The sequence below is a fragment of the Elephas maximus genome, chromosome 12 (genome assembly GCF_024166365.1).
Source record: "Elephas maximus indicus isolate mEleMax1 chromosome 12, mEleMax1 primary haplotype, whole genome shotgun sequence".
Taxonomy (NCBI): Eukaryota; Metazoa; Chordata; class Mammalia; order Proboscidea; family Elephantidae; genus Elephas; species Elephas maximus.
The window spans coordinates 30625454-30652342 of record NC_064830.1 but is presented as its reverse complement, the minus strand read 5'-3'; the positions used below and the strand labels follow the sequence as shown (position 1 = coordinate 30652342).

The 26889-nt window shown below is 37.4% G+C and overlaps 1 protein-coding gene across 3 annotated transcripts in view; it reads left to right on the top strand.

Moving 5' to 3' along the window:
• NBAS (NBAS subunit of NRZ tethering complex) overlaps positions 1–26889 on the top strand; it is a 452886-nt gene that overhangs the window by 302828 nt on the left and 123169 nt on the right. For all 3 annotated transcript variants that reach the window (XM_049903481.1, XM_049903480.1, XM_049903479.1), the window contains 2 exons: positions 16593–16843; positions 18286–18620. In XM_049903481.1, the coding sequence (XP_049759438.1) occupies positions 16593–16843; positions 18286–18620 (586 nt within the window). The remainder of the gene's footprint in view (positions 1–16592; positions 16844–18285; positions 18621–26889) is intronic.

The following is a 26889-nucleotide window of genomic DNA, read 5'->3' as shown; positions in this document are numbered from 1 at the left end:
TATCTGTTTGTGTGAAGGCTCTTGTTTCTCTAGGGTATATTCCGAGGAGTGGGATTTCTGGGTTGTATGGTAGTTCTATTTCTAACTTTTTAAGAAAACGCCAGATAGATTTCCAAAGTGCTTGTACCATTTTACATTCCCACCAGCAGTGTATAAGAGTTCCAGTCTCTCCGCAGCCTCTCCAACATTTATTATTTTGTGTTTTTTGGATTAATGCCAGCCTTGTTGGAGTGAGATGGAATCTCATCGTAGTTTTAATTTGCATTTCCCTAATGGCTAATGATCGAGAGCATTTTCTCATGTATCTGTTGGCTGCCTGAATATCTTCTTTAGTGAAATGTGTGTTCATATCCTTTGCCCACTTCTTGATTGGGTTGTTTGTCTTTTTGTGGTTGAGTTTTGACAGAATCAGGTAGATTTTAGAGATCAGGCGCTGGTCTGAGATGTCATAGCTGAAAATTCTTTCCCAGTCTGTAGGTGGTCTTTTTACTCTTTTGGTGAAGTCTTTAGATGAGCATAGGTGTTTGATTTTTAGGAGCTCCCAGTTATCGGGTTTCTTTTCGTCATTTTTGGTAATGTTTTGTATTCTGTTTATGCCTTGTATTAGGGCTCCTAGAGTTGTCCCTATTTTTTCTTCCATGATCTTTATCGTTTTAGTCTTTATGTTTAGGTCTTTGATCCACTTGGAGTTAGTTTTTGTGCATGGTGTGAGGTATGGGTCCTGTTTCATTTTTTTGCAAATGGATATCCAGTTATGCCAGCACCATTTGTTAAAAAGACTTTCTTTTCCCCAATTAACTGACACTGGTCCTTTGTCAAATATCAGCTGCTCATACGTGCATGGATTTATATCTGGGTTCTCAATTCTGTTCCATTGGTCTATGTGCCTGTTGTTGTACCAGTACCAGGCTGTTTTGACTACTGTGGCTGTATAATAGCTTCTGAAATCAGGTAGAGTGAGGCCTCCCACTTTCTTCTTCTTTTTCAGTAATGCTTTGCTTATCCGAGGCTTCTTTCCCTTCCATATGAAATTGGTGATTTGTTTCTCTGTCACCTTAAAAAATGACATTGGAATTTGGATAGGAAGTGCATTGTATGTATAGATGGCTTTTGGTAGAATAGACATTTTTACTATGTTAATTCTTCCTATCCATGAGCAAGGTATGTTTTTCCACTTAAGTATGTCCTTTTGAATTTCTTGTAGTAGAGCTTTGTAGTTTTCTTTGTATAGGTCTTTTACATCCTCGGTAAGATTTAGTCCTAAGTATTTTATCTTCTTGGGGGCTACTGTGAATGGTATTGATTTGGTTATTTCCTCTTCGGTGTTCTTTTTATTGATGTAGAGGAATGCAAGTGATTTTTGTATGTTTATTTTATAACCTGAGACTCTGCCAAACTCTTCTATTAGTTTCAGTAGTTTTTTGGAGGATTCCTTAGGGTTTTCTGTGTATAAGATCATGTCATCTGCAAATAGAGATAATTTTACTTCCTCCTTGCCAATCTGGATGCCTTTTATTTCTTTGTCTAGCCTAATTGCCCTGGCTAGGACTTCAAGCACGATGTTGAATAAGAGCGGTGATAAAGGGCATCCTTGTCTGGTTCCTGTTTTCAAGGGAAATGCTTTCAGGTTCTCTCCATTTAGAGTGATATTGGCTGTTGGCTTTGCATAGATGCCCTTTTTTATGTTGAGGAATTTTCCTTCAATTCCTATTTTGGTGAGAGTTTTTATCATGAATGGGTGTTGGACTTTGTCAAATGCCTTTTCTGCATCAATTGATAAGATCATGTGGTTTTTGTCTTTTGTTTTATTTATGTGATGGATTACATTAATGGTTTTTCTGATATTAAACCAGCCTTGCATACCTGGTATAAATCCCACTTGATTGTGGTGAATTATTTTTTTGATATGTTGTTGTATTCTGTTGGCTAGAATTTTGTTGAGGATTTTTGCATCTATGTTCATGAGGGATATAGGTCTGTAATTTCCTTTTTTTGTGATGTCTTTACCTGGTTTTGGTATCAGGGAGATGGTGGCTTTATAGAATGAGTTGGGTAGTATTCCATCATTTTCTATGCTTTGAAATACCTTCAGTAGTAGTGGGGTTAACTCTTCTCTGAAAGTTTTGTAGAACTCTGCAGTGAAGCCGTCCGGGCCGGGGCTTTTTTTTGTTGGGAGTTTTTTGATTACCGTTTCAATCTCTTTTTTGTTATGGGTCTATTTAATTGTTCTACTTCTGAATGTGTTAGTTTAGGTAGGTAGTGTTTTTCCAGGAATTCATCCATTTCTTCTAGGTTTGCAAATTTGTTAGAGTACAATTTTTCGTAATAATCTGATATGATTCTTTTAATTTCATTTGGTTCTGTTGTGATGTAGTCCTTTTCGTTTCTTATTTGGGTTATTTGTGTCCTTTCCTGTATTTCTTTAGTCAGTCTAGCCAATGGTTTATGAATTTTGTTAATTTTTTCAAAGAACCAGCTTTTGGCTTTGTTAATTCTTTCAATTGTTTTTCTGTTCTCTAATTCATTTAGTTCAGCTCTAATTTTTATTATTTGTTTTCTTCTGGTGCCTGATGGATTCTTTTGTTGCTCACTTTGTATTTGTTCAAGTTGTCGGGACAGTTCTCTGATTTTGGCTCTTTCTTCTTTTTGTATGTGTGCATTTATCAATATAAATTGGCCTCTGAGCACTGCTTTTGCTGTGTCCCAGAGGTTTTGATAGGAAGTATTTTCATTCTCGTTGCTTTCTATGAATTTTCTTATTCCCTCCTTGATGTCTTCTATAACCCAGTCTTTTTTCAAGAGGGTATTGTTCAGTTTCCAAGTATTTGATTTCTTTTCCGTAGTTTTTCTGTTATTGATTTCTAGTTTTATTGCCTTGTGGTCTGAGAAGATGCTTTGTAATATTTCGATGTTTTGGACTCTGCAAAGGTTTGTTTTATGACCTAATATGTGGTCTATTCTAGAGAATGTTCCATGTGCACTAGAAAAAAAAGTATACTTTGCAGCAGATGGCTGGAGAGTTCTGTATAAGTCAATGAGGTCAAGTTGGTTGATTGTTGTAATTAGGTCTTCCGTGTCTCTATTGAGCTTCTTACTGGATGTCCTGTCCTTCTCCGAAAGTGGTGTGTTGAAGTCTCCTACTTTAATTGTGGAGGTGTCTATCTCACTTTTCAATTCTGTTAAAATTTGTTTTATGTATCTTGCAGCCCTGTCATTGGGTGCATATATATTTAATATGGTTATGTCTTCCTGATCAATTGTCCCTTTTATCATTATGTCATGTCCTTCTTTATCCTTTGTGGTGGATTTAAGTCTAAAGTCTATTTTATCAGAAATTAATATTGCTACTCCTCTTCTTTTTTGCTTATTGTTTGCTTGATATATTTTTTTCCATCCTTTGAGTTTTAGTTTGTTTGTATCTCTAAGTCTAAGGTGTGTCTCTTGTAGGCAGCATATAGACGGATCGTGTTTCTTTATCCAGTCCGAGACTCTCTGTCTCTTAATTGGTGCATTTAGTCCATTTATATTCAGCGTAATTATAGATAAATAAGTGTTTAGTGTTGTCATTTTGATGCCTTTTTGTGTGTGTTGTTGACAATTTCATTTTTCCACATACTTTTTTGTGCTGAGACATTTTTCTTATTAAATTGTGAGATCCTCATTTTCGTAGTGTTTGACTTTATGTTTGTTGAGTCGTTACGTTTTTCTTGGCTTTTATCTTGAGTTATGGAGTTGTTATACCTCTTTGTGGTTACCTTATTATTTACCCCTATTTTTCTAAGTAAAAACCTAACTTGTATTGTTCTATATCGCCTTGTATCACTCTCCATATGGGAGTTCTATGCCTCCTGTATTTAGTCCCTCTTTTTGATTATTGTGATTTTTTACATATTGACTTCCGTGTTTCCCTGTTATGAGTATTTTTTTTTTTTTTAGTTAATCTTAATTTGTTTTTGTGATTTCCCTATTTGAGTTGATATCAGGACGTTCTGTTTTGTGACCTTGTGTTGTGCTGGTATCTGATATTATTGGTTCTCTGACCAAACAATATCCTTTAGTATTTCTTGTAGCTTTGGTTTGGTTTTTGCAAATTCTCTAAACTTGTGTTTATCTGTAAATATCTTAATTTCTCCTTCATATTTCAGAGGGAGTTTTGCTGGATATATGATCCTTGGCTGGCAGTTTTTCTCCTTCAGTGCTCTGTATATGTCGTCCCATTCCCTTCTTGCCTGCATGGTTTCTGCTGAGTAGTCTGAACTTATTCTTATTGATTCTCCCTTGAAGGAAACCTTTCTTTTCTTTCTGGCTGCTTTTAAAATTTTCTGTTTATCTTTGGTTTTGGTGAGTTTGATGATAATATGTCTTGGTGTTTTTCTTTTTGGATCAATCTTAAATGGGGTTCGATGAGCATCTTGGATAGATATCCTTTCGTCTTTCATGATGTCAGGGAAGTTTTGTGTCAGGAGTTCTTCAACTATTCTCTCTGTGTTTTCTGTCGTCCCTTCCTGTTCTGGGACTCCAATCACACGCAAGTTATCCTTCTTGATAGAGTCCCACATGATTCTTAGGGTTTCTTCATTTTTTTTAATTCTTTTATCTGATTTTTTTCCAGCTATGTTGGAGTTAATTCCCTGGTCCTCCAGATGTCCCAGTCTGCATTCTAATTGCTCGAGTCTGCTCCTCTGACTTCCTATTGCGTTGTCTAATTCTGTAATTTTAGTGTTAATCTTTTGGATTTCTACATGCTGTATCTCTATGGATTCTTGTAACTTATTAATGTTTCCACTATGTTCTTGAATAATCTTTTTGAGTTCTTCATCAGTTTTATCAGTGTGTTCCTTGGCTTTTTCTGCAGATATCCTAATTTCATTTGTGATATCATTAAGCATTCTGTAAATTAGTTTTTTACAGTCTGTATCTGATAATTCCAGGATTGTATCTTCATTTGGGAAAGATTTTGATTCTTTTGTTTGGGGGGTTGGAGAAGCTGTCATGGTCTGCTTCTTTATGTGGTTTGATATGGACTGCTGTCTCCGAGCCATCACTGGGAAACTAGTTTTTCCAGAAAATCCGCTGACTGGGACGCTGGCTCCAGGCTCCGAAAATAATCGCTGCTTCCCCGTATTTGTTCGTTTTCCGTCTCTAAATCTGTGTTTGTTGTTTAGGGTTCGTAGGTTGTTATATACTTGATCGATTCACTTGTTTTTCCGAGTCTTTGTTGCAAGAGGGATCCGAGGTAGCGTCTCCCTAGTCCGCCATCTTGGCCCCGCCTCCGCAAGTTTATTTTTAATTAATTCTTTTCAAACTATTTTAGAAGTCTTGAAGCTGTAAGGTGTAATTTCAGCTTTCCTTTCCAGTTGTAGTAGACTAATATCTTTGTAGGTTCTCTCTTCATGTACTTTTGATTCACCAGTATTGTAATAATAGCCTATTAGTTTTTGCTTTTCAGTAGTAATAGCCCTGAATTAGATACTTGACTATTCATTCATTCAAAAGTTTTTATTGAGAATCTATAGCATGCTAGGCTCAGTACTAGATACCAGGTTACAATGGTGAGCTAAAGCAGGCATCCTAGCTGTGTTTGAACATACAGTTGAGTATGGGAAACAGATGATAATCAAATAATGACATGGCAAGTGTGAAATTAAAACTGTGACAAGAACCGTGTATGAGAGCCTAATTAGGGAAGAGCCTAATTAGGAGAATTTGTCCTAGGTAGAGAAGGCTTTCCTGAGAAATAATGCTTGAGCTGAGACCTAAAGATTGAGTAGGAATTAACTACATTTCAAGGAGAAAAGAGCTGTTTATAGGTGGACAGAACAGGAAAACAGAGTGCTGTGATAGAAATGAACTCAGTGAGTATGAAGGCCTAACAGAGGGACAGTGTGAGTAGGGCCCTGAGGGTCAGGGGGAGCATGGTGTGAGATGATACTGGGAGAAGCATAGAGCCAGACCATGCACCAAGACTCTGTAGGCCCTATCAAGGACTTTTTTTTTTTTTTTCCTAAGAGTAATTGAAAGCTATTTAAGGATTTTGGCGAAGGACAGGGCGTAGTGATAAGTCACATATGCATTTTGAAAAGATCACTGTGGCTACTGTTTGGGAAAAGGTTTTAGAGAGGCCAGGATAGCCATGTGTAAACCGATTAGGGATGCTGTGAGAGTAGTAGACTACATGACCATTAACCATAGCTTGGACTGCAGTTGTGAAGGTAAAGAAGGAGTGGTGAGAATGGGTGTCAGAGATATTTAGAAGATGAAACGCCATATTTTTCTCAACTAATGCACGCCTTCTTACATTTGTTTGCCAGCTGTGCCCTCCCCCACGAGATGTTTTCCTAAGTGCACTATGCTAATTTTTCTACAGCAACTTGTAAAAAGCAACAGCAACATGAAAAAAAAAATATGGCATAGCGGCACTTATGTAACTACCTCATGGGAGGAGGGCACTGTTGGCAAACAAATGTAGAGGCATGCGTTAGTTGCGAAAAATACAGTGGATAGTACTTAATAAATTGAATGTGAGGGTAAACTAGATATGAGTGTGTGTCAAAGGGGAGATGTCAAGAATCATCTCCAGGTTTTTACTTGGTCAACCTGTTAGATATTGACATCATTCAGCAAGATAGGGAATATTTATTCAATAAAGGTAAGGTATTTTGATGGGAAGAAGAGTAAAAGGCAAGGGCATAGAACAGTTATACACATCCAAGAGGAAAGGTCAAGTAGGCAGTTGGCTATTATTGGAATTGAAAAGAGAAGATGGAGCTGAAAATACTGATTTAGGAGTCATATGTATGTAGATGATAAATAAGCTGTGTTGTGGATAAGATTGGTTTAGGAAAGAATATAGAGTGAAAAAAGGAGAAAGACTTAAGACAGAGCCTTGAGACCCTTGCTCATTTAATGGTAGAGTAAGAGCTACCTGCGAAAGGGACAAAAAAGGAGCAGTCAGAGAGGTAGGAAGAAAAACAGGAGAGTTCTTATGATAGGGAAGCCATGGGAAGAAAGAATTTAAAGAAGGGGAGAGAATATTGAAGGGCGTCAAATCCTGCTGGACAGTCCAGACATGCTTGTCATTTAACATCTTTAATTTTTATAAATTAACTCTGAAGTTTTAGCATTCTAGATTTTAAATATTTATCAAATTGTTGCATGGGTGATAGCATTATCTATGATAAACATTGCACTCATCATTTGTGAGGCTCAGTAATATGCTCAAATAAATGTTGCTTATGGTATGTAAATATTGGCATTTTATTAAAGATGCTTTTTTCTTTCATTAAATGTTACATAAAAGGGTGTCATATCTGTATAAACAGGATGCTTCATTGGTCTCTGAATATATTATAAATTGTCAGGCAATTGAGTGATGTGCAAGACTGTTCATGGCGTGTCATTTTACGTGAGAGCACTGTGATTATGCAGCTGCATGGCAATTACAAAAGCAGGAAATCATTCCCTCCTGGCATCATTATTTGTGAGTGAAAAAACACCTAACATTAATTTATCAAGAGATATTTGGTGGTACTAGCCGTTTTTTGCTGAAAGGGTAGTAGTTTACCCTTACCCTTATTTAGTTAAACTTGAAAACAGAATTATTAGAAATCAGCCTGGTTAATATGATAGAAATTGCCCATCTACTTGTTGAGTCAGTACCATTTTGAAATTAACAAGTCAGAGTCACAGGAAAAATAAGTTCTTTCCCTTAGGGTTTTGTTTTACTATTTAAATTATTACTATTATTTACGATGAAGTTCATTTTCCATGTAATTTTAAATTATCCTTCCTCTTGGTTGATTTTAGAGATATTACCTACTCCGGCACATTTATAGGTAAGCTCATTCAGACAGGTTTGGGCGAAGTTGTATTATGCAATAGAGCATAAGCTTTCAAATGCAGAGAGCTTTTAGATCAAATCCTAATTGTCTCACTTCCTAGCTGTGTGTCCTTAGACACACAATAATTCACTTCTCTGAAACTCATTTTCCTCAACTATAAGTAAGGAATAATAAAAAATAAATGACTTACTGATAAAATATCTAACCTACAATAGCTGGCATGTGATTGGTGCTTAATTAATGCAGTCATTTCTATGATTCCACTCCTTTAAAAATGAGGTAATTCTCATAAACACCAGTACTTGAATTCCTCGTCTCCCTTTTTCGCTTACTTCAAAACCCTCACCCCTAGTTTTAAATAGCAATGATGGCTTTGAGGGGCTGTAAGTGCCTAGAATCAGTTCCAAGCCTATGACTTGGTTGTACTGGGGTATGTTCATCTGCCCAAGCTCAGAATGCATTAATCACTGACTAGCAGACTTGGTAGACACTTCCGTAAATCTTATAGACAACATAAACAAGTTTATGTGTGGCTTACTGGTAAGGGCATGGATTTTGGAGTCAGACCAAGTTTCAAGACCCAAATCTATTGCCCATACTCCGTAAGCCACCAGCTATGTAGCATTGACCAAATGTCTTTATTCCCTTGAGTCACAGCTTTCTCCATTATGGGGCCCATTATCCTTACCCTTCAAGGTTGTAAAGATTAGAGAAAATCTGTAGGAAGTATGTAACCTGGTATCTCTGTAGTACTATTTTGATTATTCCTGTGTGTCTTTAAGTTTTAGACACAGGATCATTTTGAAATGCCAGAGGATGCTTCTAGCTGATAGAGTAGTACTGCATTTATTTATTTATTAAGTATTACGTTTTTGAGTACTGTGTTGCAGGCACATTTTAAGTGCTGAACAAGACAGACACATCCTTGCCTTCATGGAGCTTATATTCTAATAGGGAAGGCTCCCCCCTCCCACCCCCACCATACAAACAGCCAGAAAATAATTGCAAGTTGTAGTAAGTACCATAAAGGAAGTGTACAAGGGACAGGTAGATAAGGCCTCTCTTGGGGCATGAAGAGAAAAGAGTTCATTATTTGAAGAATGAAGGAGAGGGCATTTCTACACAGAGGGAACAGCTTGGGCCTAGGTGCTGGGGCAGGACAGATCTCTGTGCAGAGTAACTAAAGGGAATGCATTACAGCAAGAACATAGTGAGCAAGTAGGCACTAAATACTAAACAGGGACCACACCTTTTCACTGTCAGGCTTGAAGACATTTCACAGTGTTTCCTTCTTATTTAAACAGAAGATTTGTAGGCCAAACATGTACACTTTCATTTACTCTAGTATCTAGTGTTGATTACCCAAGTGATTTTGCTTCGGTGGCGGAGATCATGATATCAGCTTCTCCTGTGTCATTTAGCTTAGTGCTCATAAGCTATGACCACTATTAGCCTAACTTTGCATATCTGATTATTGAACAACTTTTTTTCAAGTCAGTGTGGATATCATTTATAAGATACATGCTTTGTAGGATGGTTGTAAGAATTATCTGAGACCATAAGGTGCTTTAGCACATGGTAAGTGCTCAATAAATGATGCCTGTTCCTGTTTCTGTGCTATGGTATTTCTTAAAATATTTTTGTTAAACAGGAAGTAATATGAGACTAAGTATTGAAACCAGTCTTAATCAGAATTGACAATTTTATGAGAAATTTAAAGGCTTAAATGGTCAGGGAAACCCTGGTGGCATAGTGGTTAAGTGCTACGGCTGCTAACCAAAAGGTCGGCAGTTCAAATCTGCCAGGTGCTCCTTGGAAACTCTGTGGGGCAGTTCTACTCTGTCCTATAGGGTCGCTATGAGTTGGAATCGACTCGACGGCAGTGGGTTTGGGTTTGGATTTTTAAATGGTCAGAGTTCTTGTGAAAGAATTGGAGCCTGTTCACATGCCTTTCAGCATCACCATCTTGTACATCATAAAACGCTCCATAAAGACACTAACAGAACATTTGTACGCCAAGAAGTACCCAAAAAAAAACCAAACCCAGTGCCGTCGAGTCGATTGCGACTCATAGCGACCCTATAGGACAGGGTAGAACTGCTCCATAGAGTTTCCAAGGAGCGCCTGGCAGATTCGAACTGCCGACCCTTTGGTTAGCAGCCGTAGCACTTAACCACTACGCCACCAGGGTTTCCTACACCAAGAAATAGATTCCAAAATATGCATTATTGATTCTTTCATCAGCTATCTGGATGACTTAGAAAAAGTTAATTAAATTCTATTTTTCAGTTTGCAAAGATACTTGGTCAAAATGTTGGAAAACTGAAAAATGCCATGATTATTTTGACTCTACTTTCACTGACTAATTACGTGTTCGGTAGCCAGGCAGTGTTTCAAATCAAGCCTAGTGCATCACGTTCATTCTGAAGCGTTTATATGGCACATAGCTTGAATCGTTTCCCTCAGGTAAGAATTTTACTTGGAGGGTTTCACAGGAGTCAGTGGTGAAGATGCCACTGTTTACTCATAATGATAGTCATTAATTTGGATTCGTATGTCTTCATATTTTTAGGATTAGTCTGTGGGGAAAAGTCTACAAGCCACTACATCTGAATTGCACACAAAATAAATTTCAGGAAGAAAATACACACTGTATTGCTTTATTGAGCAGAAACAGAGCCGAACTTAAAGGACTCGGCTTGGAAACCGTCTCCACTTCTTACTAGTTGTGAGATTTTGGTCTGAGCCTCAGCTTCCTTCATAGAATAGGAATAATCAGACCTTCCACAGAGGGTTCTTAGGAGGATTCAGTGAGGTAATAGAAGCACTGGCAGGTTATCTATAAATATTGAATTCCCACCCTGTCTCCCCCTTTTCCTCTCTCTTCATCCTCTCCCAGCACCCCTCCCCCTTTTCCCCATCCCACCTACCTTCTTCCTTCTACCCTCCGTCTTCCTTTCTACGTATTTGTCAGTCTCAAATTGAGTGAAGAAAGAAATGTGTTTAAATAAATTTGTTTTTCTATAAGTATGTAAGTCTTTTTGATACATGCTGTTCTTGAATCACGTTTTTGAGTGATTGGCACCTGAAAGCCATTACAGCACCCCTTAATCACGAGGTTAGTACTAATAACTTATTCCTTGAACATCTAACACAATTAATGCTAGTTCCTTCCTGTAGTTCAACGATGAAAGTTAAATATGCACCATATGTAGGCTGCTTTATAGTTAAAACTTGGTTCCGGAAAAGGCACTTAAAACAGTTTTTAAGGGTAACCATTAATTTGATAAGTAAAAAGTCTGCAGTGGTTTCATAGTATTCCCTCCTGTTCTTCTGAATGTGGGTTCTTTGCAGTTGTTTTCTAAGCAGAGGTTTCATTTCTTGTTCTAAAGGGAAACTAACTGCTTCTTTCAGTTGAAACTATTAAAATGAGTTATTGATTACTGGCATCTATAAAAGATCTCAGCATGTACTGAAGAGGGAGGTTTTGGTGTTTATCATGTATTAGGAAAGGTATTCCAGTATCTGTCTTGACAAGATAATTAGGTAAAATTGCACATCAGACATATGGAATTCTAGGCACAAAAGAATAAATGGGTGGGTAAGGGGGAAAGTAATGTTGATTGAGAGAAACTATATTCAGAATCAAGTAATGAGCAGATGAATTAAAAAAATGTTATGATTTAAAATTGTTAGGCTAACACCCGGTTTCTCAGGGTAGTAGCAGTGAAGTTTACCAGGAGAACTCTTTTATTTATTTATTTTGTTGTTGTTCTTGAGAATATACACAGCAAAATGCACACCAGCTCAACCATTTCTATGTGTGCAATTCAGTGACATTGATTACAGTCTTGGAGATGTGCAAATGTTCTCATCCTCCTTTTCTGAGTTGTTCCACCCCCATTAAGTAGACTCACTGCCCTGTAAGGTTAGGAGAACTCTTTTAAAGATTATTGCTGCTGAGAGAGAGAACTAATATCTATATTACAGAAAGGATCCCGTTTTTGAAGTGGTTGTTAATGTGGGCACCTGACCATTGTTAGTCGATGGCAGGCTTTGATATGAAAAAAGCACACTCTGAGTGTGGAGAGATCTGGATGTTTGGCCTTAACTTCTCCACACACTAGTTTTCTCATCTTTAAGCTGTTAATTACTATGAGTTGGATGTTAATTACTATGAGTTGGATCAACTGGATGGCAATGGGTTGGTTTACCTAGCCATGGTAATTTGCATATTAAATGATTTAAATATCAAATAAAACCTCTATTGGACATGTTGTTCTGTGTACAGTTTTTTGTCAATACGAATCATCTTAATGGGATTGTAAAGTTTCTTGTTTACGTTTTTAATATACTGTCTTCAAACTTCGTCTAGCTAATTTCGAAGGAACACCATTATTCAAGTCACTTTTATATAGCAGTATGTGAATAGCAGCTTTTAGAAATGGTATTGCATACTTGGAGTAGTGATAGAATTGAGGATATTTCCCGACCAACCAGCCATTTATACTCACTGTTTCTTGTGCGTGTCTTGCGCTTTTGTAATATTTTTATTCGCATCATTTCTGCTTTATTCCTTTTGACAGTGCCAAGCTCAAGTACTTTTTCCATTAAGCCTTCCGTTATCACTGATTTCTTCCTCCTCTGAAGTCAGAGCTTTTAGTGATCCTATTTTCATTTGGAATATAATTGTGTGCCTTTTGTTTATTACAGTAATACTGTTGTTTTGCATTGTTATTTAACTCTAAATATTTATGACTCCACTAGATTTTTTTCCCTCTGGATGAAAGCTGTATATTGTAAAATTTTATATCCTCCCCAGTGCTGAACACAGTGCTTTGTACATAGAGGATACCTAATTTTTTGCTCACCCACCCATCTATTTGGCATCCATAAGACACGTATTGAATTTTTTCTTTGGTGCCTTGGTACTCAGTGCTTGGTACTGAGAAACTAAAGATAAAGAAGATGTGACATGATCTGTGCCATCAAGCAGCACGTAGCCTAGTGAGAGAGGCAGTCGAGTAAATAAGTAGTTAAAGTATGAGTACCATCATAGAAGGGTACTCAGCATGTGTCAGTAGTTCAGAGAAGGAAGTAAGGGATATTTTTATAGACGGGGCTTTCTCATAAATGCTTGACTTGTATTTTAATAAAAGAACAGGATTTCTCTTGAAGTGAAAGTAAAAAAGAGCAGTTTTTAAATTATTTGGTATTTTGACTTTATGGATGCCTTGGTCATTCCAAGTATTACGCTCATAACAAGGTTCTTAAAACACAGTTTGTATTAAATTTATTTACATAAACCAAACCAAAGACACATCTTTTGGCGTTTTTTAAAAGTAATAATTCCAATAAATAGAGAACATATTTCAGAGAAGTTAAAACTACACCTACTCCTCACTTATCAACTATCTCATTAGCCAACATATTGCATTTACAGCAGTAGTGAAAAACCTACTTTCCAACTATTTTGCGCATTAATGATGTACATCCGGCAGTAACAAATGTCAGGGAGCAAGGCAAGAGTAACTCTGGCTGTGCTAGTTAAGATTATGTGTCAACTTGGCTGGGCCATGATTCTCAGTGGTTCGGTAGTTATATAATGATGTGATTTGGCAGTTATGATATAGTCATCTTCCATTTTTTGTGATCTGATGTAGTCGCCCTTCATTTTCTCATAATGCTGATTTTTGCATAACAGCCTGGTCTTTGGAACCTAACCGTGTTGATAAGTGAGGAATGGGTGCATATAAAATCTAACTTTTATGCTGCCAGAAGTCTTACTTGTTGTCCCCAGATACTTTTGATGATACTTCTGGTATTCCTGGAAAGTGGTCATTTCTTTTAGTGTGGAAATCTGCCTGAAAGACTCTTAAAACTAGAGAACGTGAAACCTCTTTTGCACAAGGCATTGGGATTGCATTGGACTAGAGGTACTATTGTCCAGTCAAGGGAGAAGTACAAGACCAAAAATTAAACCCTTAAAAAAAAAAAAGCCAACAAAAACACCTAATTCTTTTTTCACGGTTTAGTTTTATTTATTTATTTTAGTTTTTTTTTTTTGTGTGTGTGTGTGCTTTAACTGAAAGTTTGCAAATCAAGTCAGTCTCTCATACAAAACCTTATATACACCTTGCTGTACACTCCTGGAAACCCTGGTGGCGTAGTGGTTAAGTGCTATGGATTCTGACCAAAGGGTCGGCAGTTGAAATCTGCCAGGCGCTCCTTGGAAACTCTATGGGGCAGTTCTGCTCTGTCCTACAGGGTCACTATGAGTTGGAGTCAACTCGACAGCACTGGGTTTGGGTTTTTTTACATACTCCTAGTTGCTGTCTCCCTAATGAGACAGCACACTCCTTCTCTCCACCCCGTATTTCCGTGTCCATTCAGCCAGCTTCTGTCCCCCTCGGCCTTCACATCTCCCCTCTGGACAGGAGCTGCCCACATAGTCTTAAGTGTCTACTTGATCCAAGAACCTCACTCTTCACCAGCATCATTTTCCATCTTATAGTCCAGTCCAATCCGTGTCTGAAGAGTTGGCTTTGGGAATGGTTCCTGTCTTGGGCTAACAGAAGACCTGGGGACCATGACCTCTGGAGTCCTTCTAGTGTCTGTCAGACCATTAAGTCTGGTCTTTTTATGAGAATTTGAGGTCTGCACCCACAGCGCTCCTGTTCCTTCAGGGGTTATCTGTTGTGTTCCCTGTCATGGCAGTCGTTGGTTGTAGCTGGGCACCATGTAGTTCTTCAGGTCTCAGGCTGATATAGTCTCTGATTTATGTGGCCCGTTCTTACTCTTGGGCTCATACTTACCTTGTGTCTTTGGTGTTCTTCATTCTCTTTTGCTTCATGTGGTTTGAGACCAATTGATGCATCTTAGATGGCCGCTTGCTTGCATTTAAGACCCCAGACGCCACTCTCCAAAATGGGATACAGAATATTTTAATAGATTTTGTTATGCCAGTTGACCTAGATGTCCCCTGAAACCATGGTCCCCAAACCCCCGCCCCTACTACGCTGGCCTTCAAAGCATTCGGTTTATTCAAGTTTATTCAAGTTTATCCAGTTTTGCTGACCTCTTCTGTATTGTGTATTGTTCTTCCCTTCATCTAAATTAGTTCTCATCTACTATCTAATTAGTGAATTATCCTCTCCCTCCTTCCCTCTCTCCCTTCCCCTTCTCGTAACCATCAAAGAATATTTTCTTCTCTGTTTAAACTGTTTTTTGAGTGCTTAGAATAGTGGTCTCATACAATATTTGTCCTTTTGCAACTGAGTAATTTCACTCAGCATAATGCCTTCCAGATTCCTCCATGTTATGAAATGTTTCACAGATTCATCATTGTTCTTTACTGATGCATAGTATTCTGTTGTGTGAATATACCATAATTATTCATTCATCCGTTGATAGGCACCTTGGTTGGTTCCATCTTTTTGCTACCGTAAACAGTGCTGCAGTAAACATGGGTGTGCATATATCTGTTTGCGTACAGGCTCTTACTTCTCTAGGACATATTCCAGGGAGTGGGATTACTGGATTGTATGGTAGTTCTATTTCTAGCTTTTTAAGGAAGTGCTAAATCAGTTTCCGAAGTGGTTGTACCATTTGGCATTCCCACCAGCAGTGTATAAGTGTTTCAGTCTCTCCACAACCTCTCCAACATTTATTATTTTATGTTTTTTGGATTAATGCCACCCTCTTTGGAGTGAGAGGGAATCTCATTGTAGTTTTCATTTGCATTTCTCTAATGGCTCATGATTGTGAGCATTTCCTCATGTATCTGTTAGCTACCTGAATGTCTCCTTTAGTGAAGTGCCTATTCATATCCTTTGCCCATTTTTTAATTGGATTCTTTGTCTTTTTGTAGTTGAGTTTTTGCAGTAACATGTAGATTTTAGAGATCAGCCACTTATCAGAGATGTCATAGCTAGAAACTTTTTTCCCAATCTGTAGGTAATCTTTTTACTCTTTTGGTGAAGTCTTTGGATAAGCATAGGTGTTTGACTTTTAGGAGCTCCCAGTTATCTAATTTCCCTTCTGGTGTTTGCACAGTTCTGGTAGTAACAGTTTAACTTTGAATGAATGTTTCTATTAAATTACAAAGATGTCTAAATCAGGAGGAAAAGATATGTTTTTATTCAATTGGGATTATACAGAGAAGTCAAGTGAAAGTGTAGTTATTTACCCTTTCCAACTTCAATTTTATTTGAATGTAGTGTAAAATTTAGGCCTATTGAGCATCAGTTTAAGACTCTTGGTTACAAAACTTACATCTAAAAAGTTTGGGTTGTTTCCTTCTCTCATTGTCTTCTAAATTCCTGAAGTAAGAAGTTTGTTTACATTTCTGTAAAAAAGCACAGATTTAAAATTGGTATTGTTATGTGAATAAATGATGTATAGTGGAAGCTGGACAGATCTGTGTTCGTATCCTGTGCTTACTTCCTATCTATGAAACATTGGACAAGCCTCCCAACCGCAGTACCTCTTGTATGAAGTAATGCCTACTTAAAAGTTTGCTGTAGACCCACATGAGGTAATGGGTATAATACAACAGTAGGCATTTAACCCATGCTTGCTTCCCTTTATATAAGCTGCCTGCATCCTGGTGGTTTACTATCCCTGGTTAGGCAGGAAGAAGGGACTTAACTGTAAAAAGTATCTTCTTAATGGGTTAAAAAAAAAAAAAAAAGTGCTTTGTCTCATAAAGGAACCAAATCTTAACACAGTTTCTTTGTCTCTTAATTTCAGTTTGTCCACAGTAGAAATTGAAAATCGAGCCCAAGCTCTTCATCTTTTTGAGACTTTGAAGACTGATCCTGAAGCCTTTCACAAGCACATGGTCAAATATATTTACCCCACTATCGATGGCTTAGATCATGAAAGACTTCTGTATTATTTTACTCTTCTGGAAAACTGTGGCTGTGCAGATTTTGGGAAATATGCCATTAAACCAGACACCCACATTCGACTACTGAAGAAATTTAAGGTAGTTGCAGCAGGTAAGATGATCATTTCCCTGCTTGGACTCATTCTTTTTATTAAATTTAAGGATTCATTTTCTGTATAGAAACTTGCTCATGTCTGTAGCTGGCATAAATCTGAAACCACAAAATTTTGAAGCTAATTAACTTCAATTATTATCTTTTCCTTTTCCTACTCCGACTTGCAGTTGGGGGAATTAAATACCAGAGAAATTAAGACACCTAGTGAAAGTCACACAGTGACTTATGGTATAAAAGAAAAACCAAACCCGTTGCCGTTGAGTTGATTTTGACTCATAGCAACCCTATAGGACAGAGCAGAACTGCCCCATAGGCTTTCTGAGGAGCAGCTGGTACAACCAATCTGCTGACCTTTTGGTTAGCAGCTGAGCTCTTAACCACTGTACCACCAGGATTCCAACTTATAAAAAAAAAATACCTGGTGCTAAAATTGAAAATTTTTACTACTGCCTCAGATGCTTTTTTTTTTCCCTACTCACATTAAAAAAGTTCTTGTCAAGTCAGTTGTGACTTATGGTGACCCCATGAGTATCAGAGTAGAACTGTGCTCCATAGGGTTTCCAGTGGCAGATTTTTTGGAAGTAGATCAGCAGTCCTTTCTTCCGAAGTGCCTCTGGGTGGACTTGAACCTCCAAACTTTTGGCCTGCAACTGAGTGCATTAACTATTTGCATCTCCCAGGGACTCCTTACTTCCATTAGTTATATTTTATTTATATAAATGACAAGATTTAGACACTTAGAACAATGACAGAATTTCAGTTCAGTGAAGCCTATATGTTTAAAATATGTTTGGAAACCTTAAAAATAACAGCCTTTGAATCTCTGATAAATTTTAGATATCTTTAGGATAGTGTCAATGTATCTTTATGCTCATAACTGAGAAATTAAACATGTTGATACCTCTGAAATCTGTTTGATATTTTATAACTTGTGAAATACTTACAAATCTGTGTTTATTTGCTGTTTATAATAATTGCAAGAGTTCATTTATTTCAGCGTACCACTTATTCACTGAGAACCAAAGTAGACACCGGCCTAGATAAAGAAGATAAGGATTAAGATTCAGTCCCTATTTTCAAGTAGTTAGTGAACTGAGCAGATAAATAGCAAATGAATAAAATGCAGTTTGCTGAGTATGTGGATAGAGGAAAACACAGGGGCTGTTGGGGGTGGTGGGAGGGGCCTGGAGAGTCAAGGAGATATTTCCCTCCCTGTTGTATGAATGAGAAAGCTGAGACACAGGAGTCGAGCCACCTGTCTAGGATTACACGGCTGGTTTGGGTGCAGGCTGGAACTAAAACTCAGATCTTTTAACTGACAAGCTAAACTAGCATAACTAAATTGGTAGATAAATCTATTAATTCAACCCCACGAAGGACTGTGTGTTTTTACGTTGGAATGAAATACTCACCTACTCTTTTTTTTTTCTTTCCTATAGGTCTTAATTACAAAAAGCTGACAGATGAAAACATGAGCCCTCTTGAAGCATTGGAGCCAGTTCTTTCAAGCCAAAATATCTTATCTATTTCCAAACTTGTTCCCAAAATCCCTGAAAAGGATGGATGTATGCTTTCCCCAAGCTCTCTGTATACCATCTGGTTACAGAAGTTGTTCTGGACTGGAGACCCTCACCTCATTAAACAAATCCCCAAGTCCTTGCCAGAGTGGCTTCATGCCTATGATGTCTGCATGAAGTACTTTGATCGACTCCACCCCAGTGACCTCATCACTGTGGTTGATGCAGTTACATTTTCTCCAAAAGCTGTGACCAAGGTAACCAAAAACATAGCTTAAAGTAGATTGAGTTCATTAGAAGAAATGAAAATTGCTCTTAAATTTGGTACATTTTGTTTTTATTTTCTTTCTTGAAATGGGAAATGATTATAAATGTTTGGTGTTTCATTTTTTGCTAAGCATAAGGCGTTTTAATTGGGAAATCATTTAGACTCCTTGTACACCTAAATCAGACATGACTTTTCTAATTTACCTATACATTTTATACATGTTATACCCAAACACCCAACCCGTACATGTTATAGTCCTCCTAATATGTAATTTTATAGTAAATAGACCATCTTATTCCTGTTGTTTCAAGGAGGAAAATAAGGACGATTTCCTAAGTATGAAAAGAACACGCATTTGGCGTCCCATAAACCTGGCGTGAACTCGGAGCCTGCTTTTTGTCAGCTCTGTGGTTTAGCCTCAGAAATCTCTGTTAGACTTCTGCCTCCTTGAGGCAGAGGCTATGGCTGAGTAATCTGTGAATTACTTCACCTGCTCTTTAGGTTAGGAGACTAAGGCTTAGTGAGGTTAAGAAACTAGCTCATTTGGTAATAGAAGAGCCACCATTTGAGCTCGCCCCAGGGCCTTTGCTTTTAACCACTGAACCATACTGCCTCTGAGGAGTCATGAGATAGAACAAGCAGCTCCAGTCAAGGGACTTGGAGCCCTTCTAGGAACTGTGGAGTGAAATGGGACCAGAGAGCCCCAAGCATTTTCAGCCTGAGTAGAGCAGCCTGTCATGGGAATATGTCCAGAGCAGGGCTGAGTCTAAATGAGAAAGGCCTCACAGGAACCTGGTAATATATGGGAAAAGGTAAGAGTCCAAACGAACATTGGTTTAACATCTCAAAGAAAGAAAAGTGGTTCAGAGTCCAAGGAGTATTAGCTCTGGGGGAAAGGTATTGAAGGGAAGAGACTGGACAAAGTACAGAATATGAAATCTAAGGAAAGAGCTCCAGAGGTGGAGCCTGCAAACTGGGTAAAGGGGCTAGAGAAGCAAACAGGCCAGCATGGAAGATGGAGCAGTCTTCATTTTAAGGCAATTTTCCCCTGAGGGAGGTTTTAAATATTTTAAATAAGGGCTGGAACTGATTCTGTGCTACTAGCCAAGGCTGTGTGGTTATTCTGAGCATGTGTATAGAGGTGGCCTGGCAGGTCTAGACTTTCCAACAACAATTATATATCCATAATTAAACTCTTAAGAGTAGGACATAGGATCACCTCAGAGTTTTAGTTGTTATTTATGATATTTTAGATGATTTTAAATTGTAACATATTCTCATTACCTTCGTTTCTTGATCTTATACCTTCAAGATGTACACTAGCCACCTGAAAATATATGACACAGTTGTTTGTACACTGTATGTATACATATGTACATTTTTCCCCCTGAGGAAAAGATGCATTGCTGACCCGGTAAAGACTGAGTCACTTAATTCATGCATTGCTTTCTCTTAGCTCAGATGGTATAAACCTAAGCATAGATATTACTGTGAATTATCTCAAAGGTAGTTTCTACTGAAGTTACAGCAAGATGACACAGATAAAGTTAAAATTAGTTTTACACCTTTAGTCTAGCTTTAATATTTTTCCTCATGTTAACAATTGGCAAGCTTTTAATTTTCCATTTGGAGAGGAAAAAGTAAAGTTTAGATAACAGATAACCTGCATCTTTGAAATCACACAACACTGTCCTATAGAGAGTATAAAACTCAATTGAGATACAAAGCACACGTGTCAGAGGACGCATTTGGAAAAGAAAACGCAGCTGCACTTGCCCAAATTTGTAAAACGCCAGCTGTTTCCACAGCTTGTACATGATGTTAAAAATGTAAAATAAGTGTGTACTATTCATACACAGTGTGCAGTTTTCAAATGTGTGCCCACATTTAATTCCGAACCAAACTTTCAGAATGAACTTGTAAGCTAATTATAATTTGCATAACAAGAACAGTATGTAAGTAATTGTTCACATTCTATAACTCAGGGAAGCATAGTCCCAAGACTTGTATTTAGTACCCAATCCATGGTAAATCATACTAGAGAAGGTTCTTTACCCTCAAGTATTCATTTGCTATTTGCATTACCAGAATTATAGAAATTCTGGGGAAAAATATTCACGAAACGTTATGTCAGGTAGACAGAGATTGAATTGGCATGGTATTTGAGGTGTTGCGTATGCAGAAGGGAAAATGATACAAACATTTAAAGTAAATTTGCCCCAAATCTAAATTGTTTGCTTTGGTTGAGTCAGGTTAGAGTTGCTCTCCATTTTTCCAATTCATCAATCAGAAACTGATTTTTGTAGAAGGGACAGAAAGCAAGTTACCCATTGCCATCGAGCCGACTCTGACTCATAGCAACCCTATAAAAAAAAAAGCAGAATAAAACTGCCCCATAGGGTTTCCAAGGAGCGACTGGTGGATTCAAACTGCTGACGTTTTGGTTAGCTGCCATAGCTTTTAACCACTAAGCCACCAGGGTTGGGAAAATGGTAAAAGAAGCTGAAAGGCAGGTGAAAAAACTTCTTGCTTGGTTCACACGTGAGTGGGAGCTTGTATGTAATGTCAGCTTTTATGTTTTATGCATTCTACTCGCTTTCAATTGCTGGTATAGCTACATCCACAGATAAATACATGGAAAATACTCTTTTCATTTATGTAATGCTATCCATAATTTAATTTGCCAACATCCTTCTTTAAAAGCCCCGGGTAGTCATAGAATTAGAAGAAGCGTTAGAAGTATCTTGTTCAGTGCTTCTTAACTTGGAATTGTATAGGTAGTTACTACTCTTTCTGATACATAAATCAAATGCATATGATATGGATTCAGATTGATTCATAAAATATTTGGATATTTCATACGTGACATACACAGTATTAGTTGTCATAGACATCAAGGTATAAAAGACATGTCTATTAAAAACATAAAATGAAGTTGTCTTTATTTACAGTAAAATAATTTTTAAATTATTTTAATTGAGAGGTACACTCCCCATGAAATGGAAATTCTTTGAAGGCAGGGATGGTGCCAAGCCAAGTCCAAGCCCAGTGCCATCAAGTCGACTCTGACTCATAGCAACCGTATAGGCCAGAGTAGAATTGCCCCATATTGTTTCCAAGGAGCGCCTGGTGGATTCGCACTGCCGACCCTTTGGTTAGCAGCTGTAGCATTTAACCACTACGCCACCAGGGTCCATTTACGTCTAATTCTCCAGTTCCAGGCACAGTATAAAGTAAATTGTTGTTTAAATAATTATTACCATAGATTAAAAAAAAAAAAAAAAACATAGATTAGTGGTCCTCAAACTTTTTTTATTTCAGAATGCCTTAACAGTCTTAAAAATGATTGAGGATATTAAAGAGCTTTTGTGTATACAGGTTATATCTATTGATATTTTTCATATTAAAAATTAAAATCAAGAAATTATAAAAATATTAATTGATTTAAAAATACCAATAATAGGTCCATCATAGGTTAATATGAATAGCATTGTATAATGAAAAATAACTATATTTCCAAAACAACAAAAAAGTGAAAAAGAATGGCATTCTTTACATTCACATGTCTGCCTTCATGGAACACAGCTGAATTCTCATGTTTACTTCTGCATTCAATCTCCTGTTGTTTTACTCGAAGTAAATGAAGAAAATCCAGCTTTATGAAGATATAAGGTTGAAAATGGGGGGTATTTTAATACCTTTTCAAATAGTTTTGGGCACTGTTCTTTGATACTACACCAAAACTCAACAAATGGTAGATTCTTAAAGACTAGGTACATTGTGGAATCTGAAATCATATTACTGAACTTTTTTACCCCATTACATTAAAATCTGTTGGCCTAGATTGCATTTTCAATGGCTGTTACATATGCATGATTTTGTAATAGACTATATTAGTTATTTGGAAAATATTGGCTTGCTCAGTTACCCAGACCTTCCAAATGTTGATAGATCTTATTATACAGTATCAAAAATAATCACACATACTAATCTGAGCACACATCTTACCGGTTAAATCTTTAAGTAGTGGGAAGTTATCAGACTTACTCACAGTGGTGTATACAAGCTTTCTAAAATTCTAATTCTAATTTTTTGCTTGAAAACTTTGAATTTTATCATTGGCACCCAATACTAGGAATTGTTTTCCTTGAAATGACAAGATCACATTGTTTACTTTGGAGGAAATCTCTGCCAAATAACCAAATCTAAATAACCATAGCTTGCCTGTCAGTTGTTCTTTCAAGCAAAAATGGTGCTGTGTGCAAAAATCAGCTACTTCAGCCCACAACTCAAATAATTGCACAAATATTTTATCCTTATCATACTTCCATATGCAGCTAAGTGCTTTATGTATACTTCTCATTTCCTCACACAGAATATTAAAAACATACGCAGTGGTTAATGGGTGGGGCCCTCAAAGGATGAGATTTAATAAATTAATACTGCTTCATGAAGAACATTCTTAAGTGAAAATGAAAAATACAATGACTCAGTATAGTTGATGCCACTTCCTTCATTTTTGCTAAGGCCCCAGCAGTTTTACTAACCGTTGCTTTTTTCAATAGCAGTACAAACGTCAACTCAGTGAAAAAAGCAAGTAATGTCTTAGCAGGAATAATTTGGAGCACTATCATAGAGCATTGTTCCCCAAACCCACCCACCTTGGATGCCCACATGAAAGATTATTTCAACTTCTAAGTATTTGTAATATAAATCAGAATAATGTTTATTTTTGGTAAGTGCATAAAGGGTTGTCTTAAAATTTCAGTTTCTTAAAATACTAATTTTTAATCAACTTTCCAGATATAGAAGTGTTAGAAGTAATTTGAAAATATAAAATGGAATGTGCTCATGTTGATGTCATTACATCACACTTTCAATTTATGAACTGTGCAAGATATTTTAATTTTATTTTTTCTATAAATTTTAGCCTTTATCATTTTTTTTTTTTTTTTTAACTAATACGTTAATCAAGCTTAACAGGGAGTACTCTGGGAGAGAAGTATAAGAAAGGAGAATAGGCTTGGAGCAGGGGTGCAGTTTCTAAGGGATCTTCCTTAAACCTTGTATTGTCAACTATTCAGAGGCCAAGATATCAGATCAACAAGGGGTGACCTTTCCGGGGCCTGTACACAGGAGGACTGATGATTAATCATGGTTCCTCCTCTCCATCAAAGTCCCTCCTATATTAGTTTTCTACTGCAGCTGTAACAAACTACCAGAAATTCAGCAGCTTAAACCACAAATTCGTTGTCTGTAGGTTGGAAGTCAGACAAGGGCTTCCCTGGGCTAAAATCAAGGTGTTGGCAGGAGCGTTTTCCTTTCTGGGAGCTCTAAAGGAGAATCCATTTTCTTGGTTTTTCCAGTGACTAGAGGCTACCCTCATTTCTTGGCTCATGACCCCCTTTATCATCTTCAAAACCAGCAACATTGCATCTCTCTGACCTTCATGTCTCCACATCCTTCCTCCTGACCAAAGCCAGGAATGGCTCTCCATTTTTAAGGATTCATGTGATTAAATTACAGTCTACCTGAACATCCAGAATTACTCCCCCGATTTCAGGGTCCACACCCTTAATCACACTTGCAACATCCCGTTGCAGTGCAAGGTTAACATATTCACAGACTTCAAGGACTAGCACATAGACATCGTTGGGAACCATTATTCTGCCTATCATGCCCCTGCAGATAATGAGTTTTTAGACGTCTTAGTAAAAGGCCTGGAGTTAAAACCTAATGGAAGAGTAGTAAATATCATTGAAAATTATCTAACTCAAAGCTGAAAAGTACTATTTTATATATATAGGGGTGTGTGTATGTGTGTGTGTACACACATACATTTTTGTTTCTCCGTAAATAACAAACTGACAAATGCATTGGTTCTCACTCATGCCGACACCATGTGTTATAGGGTAGAACTACTCCATAGGTTTTTCTTGGCTGTGATCTTTACGGAAGCACATTGCCAGGCCTTTCTTTCACAGTGCTGCTGGGTGAGCTTGAACCACCAACCTTTAGGTTAATAGTCAAGCACAAACTGTACCACCTAGGGACTTCTTTTTACTTTAGTGCCAAATAAACCATATTGTAGTTGCTCAAATATATATTAAGCCATATTCATCTTTATAATTGTTAGAGTTTATATTACAGCAATAAGTGAAGATTCTATGATTTATCTTCATAATTTTTTAGATTAAAAGGTTATGTATTCAATCCACATTTGTCTCAGAAGGCACTGCATTTCTGAAGCCCCTATTCCGAAGTGGAGAGTGGCATATCCTAGCCTTTTTTCCCCCTAAATTTCATGGTAATCATTGTTGCTCTTTTAAAATCATACTTCAACTTGGCTATGAAGGTGTTATAACATGGTTACTCAAGGTTACAGGATAACTAAATGTTAACTCATAATTTTTTTTTTTAAATCTTATAGTATTTTACCCCCGATCTCTGGTTTTAGTTTAGTCATCACTGGATTCCTTTGATTCTGAATGAATGAGTTTTATTCATTCCAGATCTCTTCAGGAAGTGTTTATTTGAGTATCTCTTCATTGTCACTGCACTAGGTGCTGGAAGCAAATAAAAGACTGTTCTTGCCTTTGAGAAGCTCAGAGTTTATTGGGCAAATGTATGTGTGCATACCAAACTAACTGTAATTGAATGTAAGGAATACCGTATTAAGACTAAGGAGACCTAGTAGCTCAATGGCATAATGCTGCTAACTGAAAGGTTGGCGATTCAAATCTACCCAGCAGCACCACACGAGAAAAGACCTGGTGATCTGCTCCCTTAAAGATTACAGCCTAGAAAACCATATAGGCAGTTCTGTCTCCTGTGTCCTATAGGGTCGCTATGAGTTGAAAATTCACTCAGCGACACCTAACAACAACACAACATATTAAGAGTATTAATAAATGCTGTGTGAGTATGTAGGAAGAGTCAATTAAATATTTATTAAATGCTTTGTATGTTCCAGGCATTTTTGTTAATAAACCTAATAATGATTATTGCAAGGGTTTTGAAATGTGCTGTATATACTCCTCTCGTCTGACCTTCAGATAGCCTGCCTGTATTACTATAGTTGTAAACATTGTCCTTCAGTTCCTATACTTGAATGTCTTTGCTTTTAAGGAGCTACTATCTTCTGTTTTCCAAGATGAGAGTTTAGTTCGATAAGCAAATCCTATCTTGACAAAAATATGGAAAGCAAAGAGCTTAGGAGATAAGCATAGATGAGCAAATCTAAAAGGGAACTGTTTCTTCCCAATATGACTATCAGAGGCACAGAATAAATGGGGTCAGGTAGAATATTTGAAGGGTAGAGAATAAAATTTTTGAAACTTGATATATAATATAACATAATTTACTCATACATAAATAAAATTTAGATAGTCCTGAGGAAAATGCCTTTCTCCTGTTGTTGTTGTTGTTAGGTGCCGTCGAGTCAGTTCTGACTCATAGCGACCCTGTGCACAACAAAACGAAACACAGCCCGGTCCTGCGCCATCCTTAAAATTGTTGTTATGCTTGAGCTCATTGTTGCAGCCACTGTGTCAGTCCACCTTGTTAAGGGTCTTCCTCTTTTCCAGTGACCCTGTGCTCTGCCAAGCATGATGTCCTTCTCCAGGGACTCATCCCTCCTGACAACATGTCCAAAGTATGTAAGATGCAGTCTCACCATCCTTGCCTCTAAGGAGCGTTCTGGCCGCACTTCTTCCAACACAGATTTGTTCGTTCTTTTCACAGTCCATGGCGTATTCAATATTCTTTGCCAACACCACAATTCAAAGGCATCAACTCTTCTTCGGTCTTCCTTATTCATTGTCCAGCTTTCACATGCATATGATGCGATTGAAAATACCATGTCTTGGGTCACAAGCACCTTAGTGTTCAGGGTGACATCTTTGCTCTTCAACACTTTAAGGAGGCCCTGTTTTTTTTTTGCAGCAGATTTGCTCAATGCAATGCGTCTCTTGATTTCTTGACTGCTGTTTCCATGGGTGTTGATTGTGGATCCAAGTAAAATGAAATCATTGACAACTTCAGTCTTTTCTCCATTTATCATGATGTTGCTCATTGGTCCAGTTGTGAGGATTTTTGTTTTCTTTATGTTGAGGTGTAATCCATACTGAAGGCTGTGGTCTTTGATCTTCATTAGTAAGTGCTTCAAGTCCTCTTCCCTTTCAGCAAGGAAGGTTGTGTTATCTGCATAATGCAGGTTGTTAATGAGTCTTCCTCCAATCCTGATGCCCTGTTCTTCT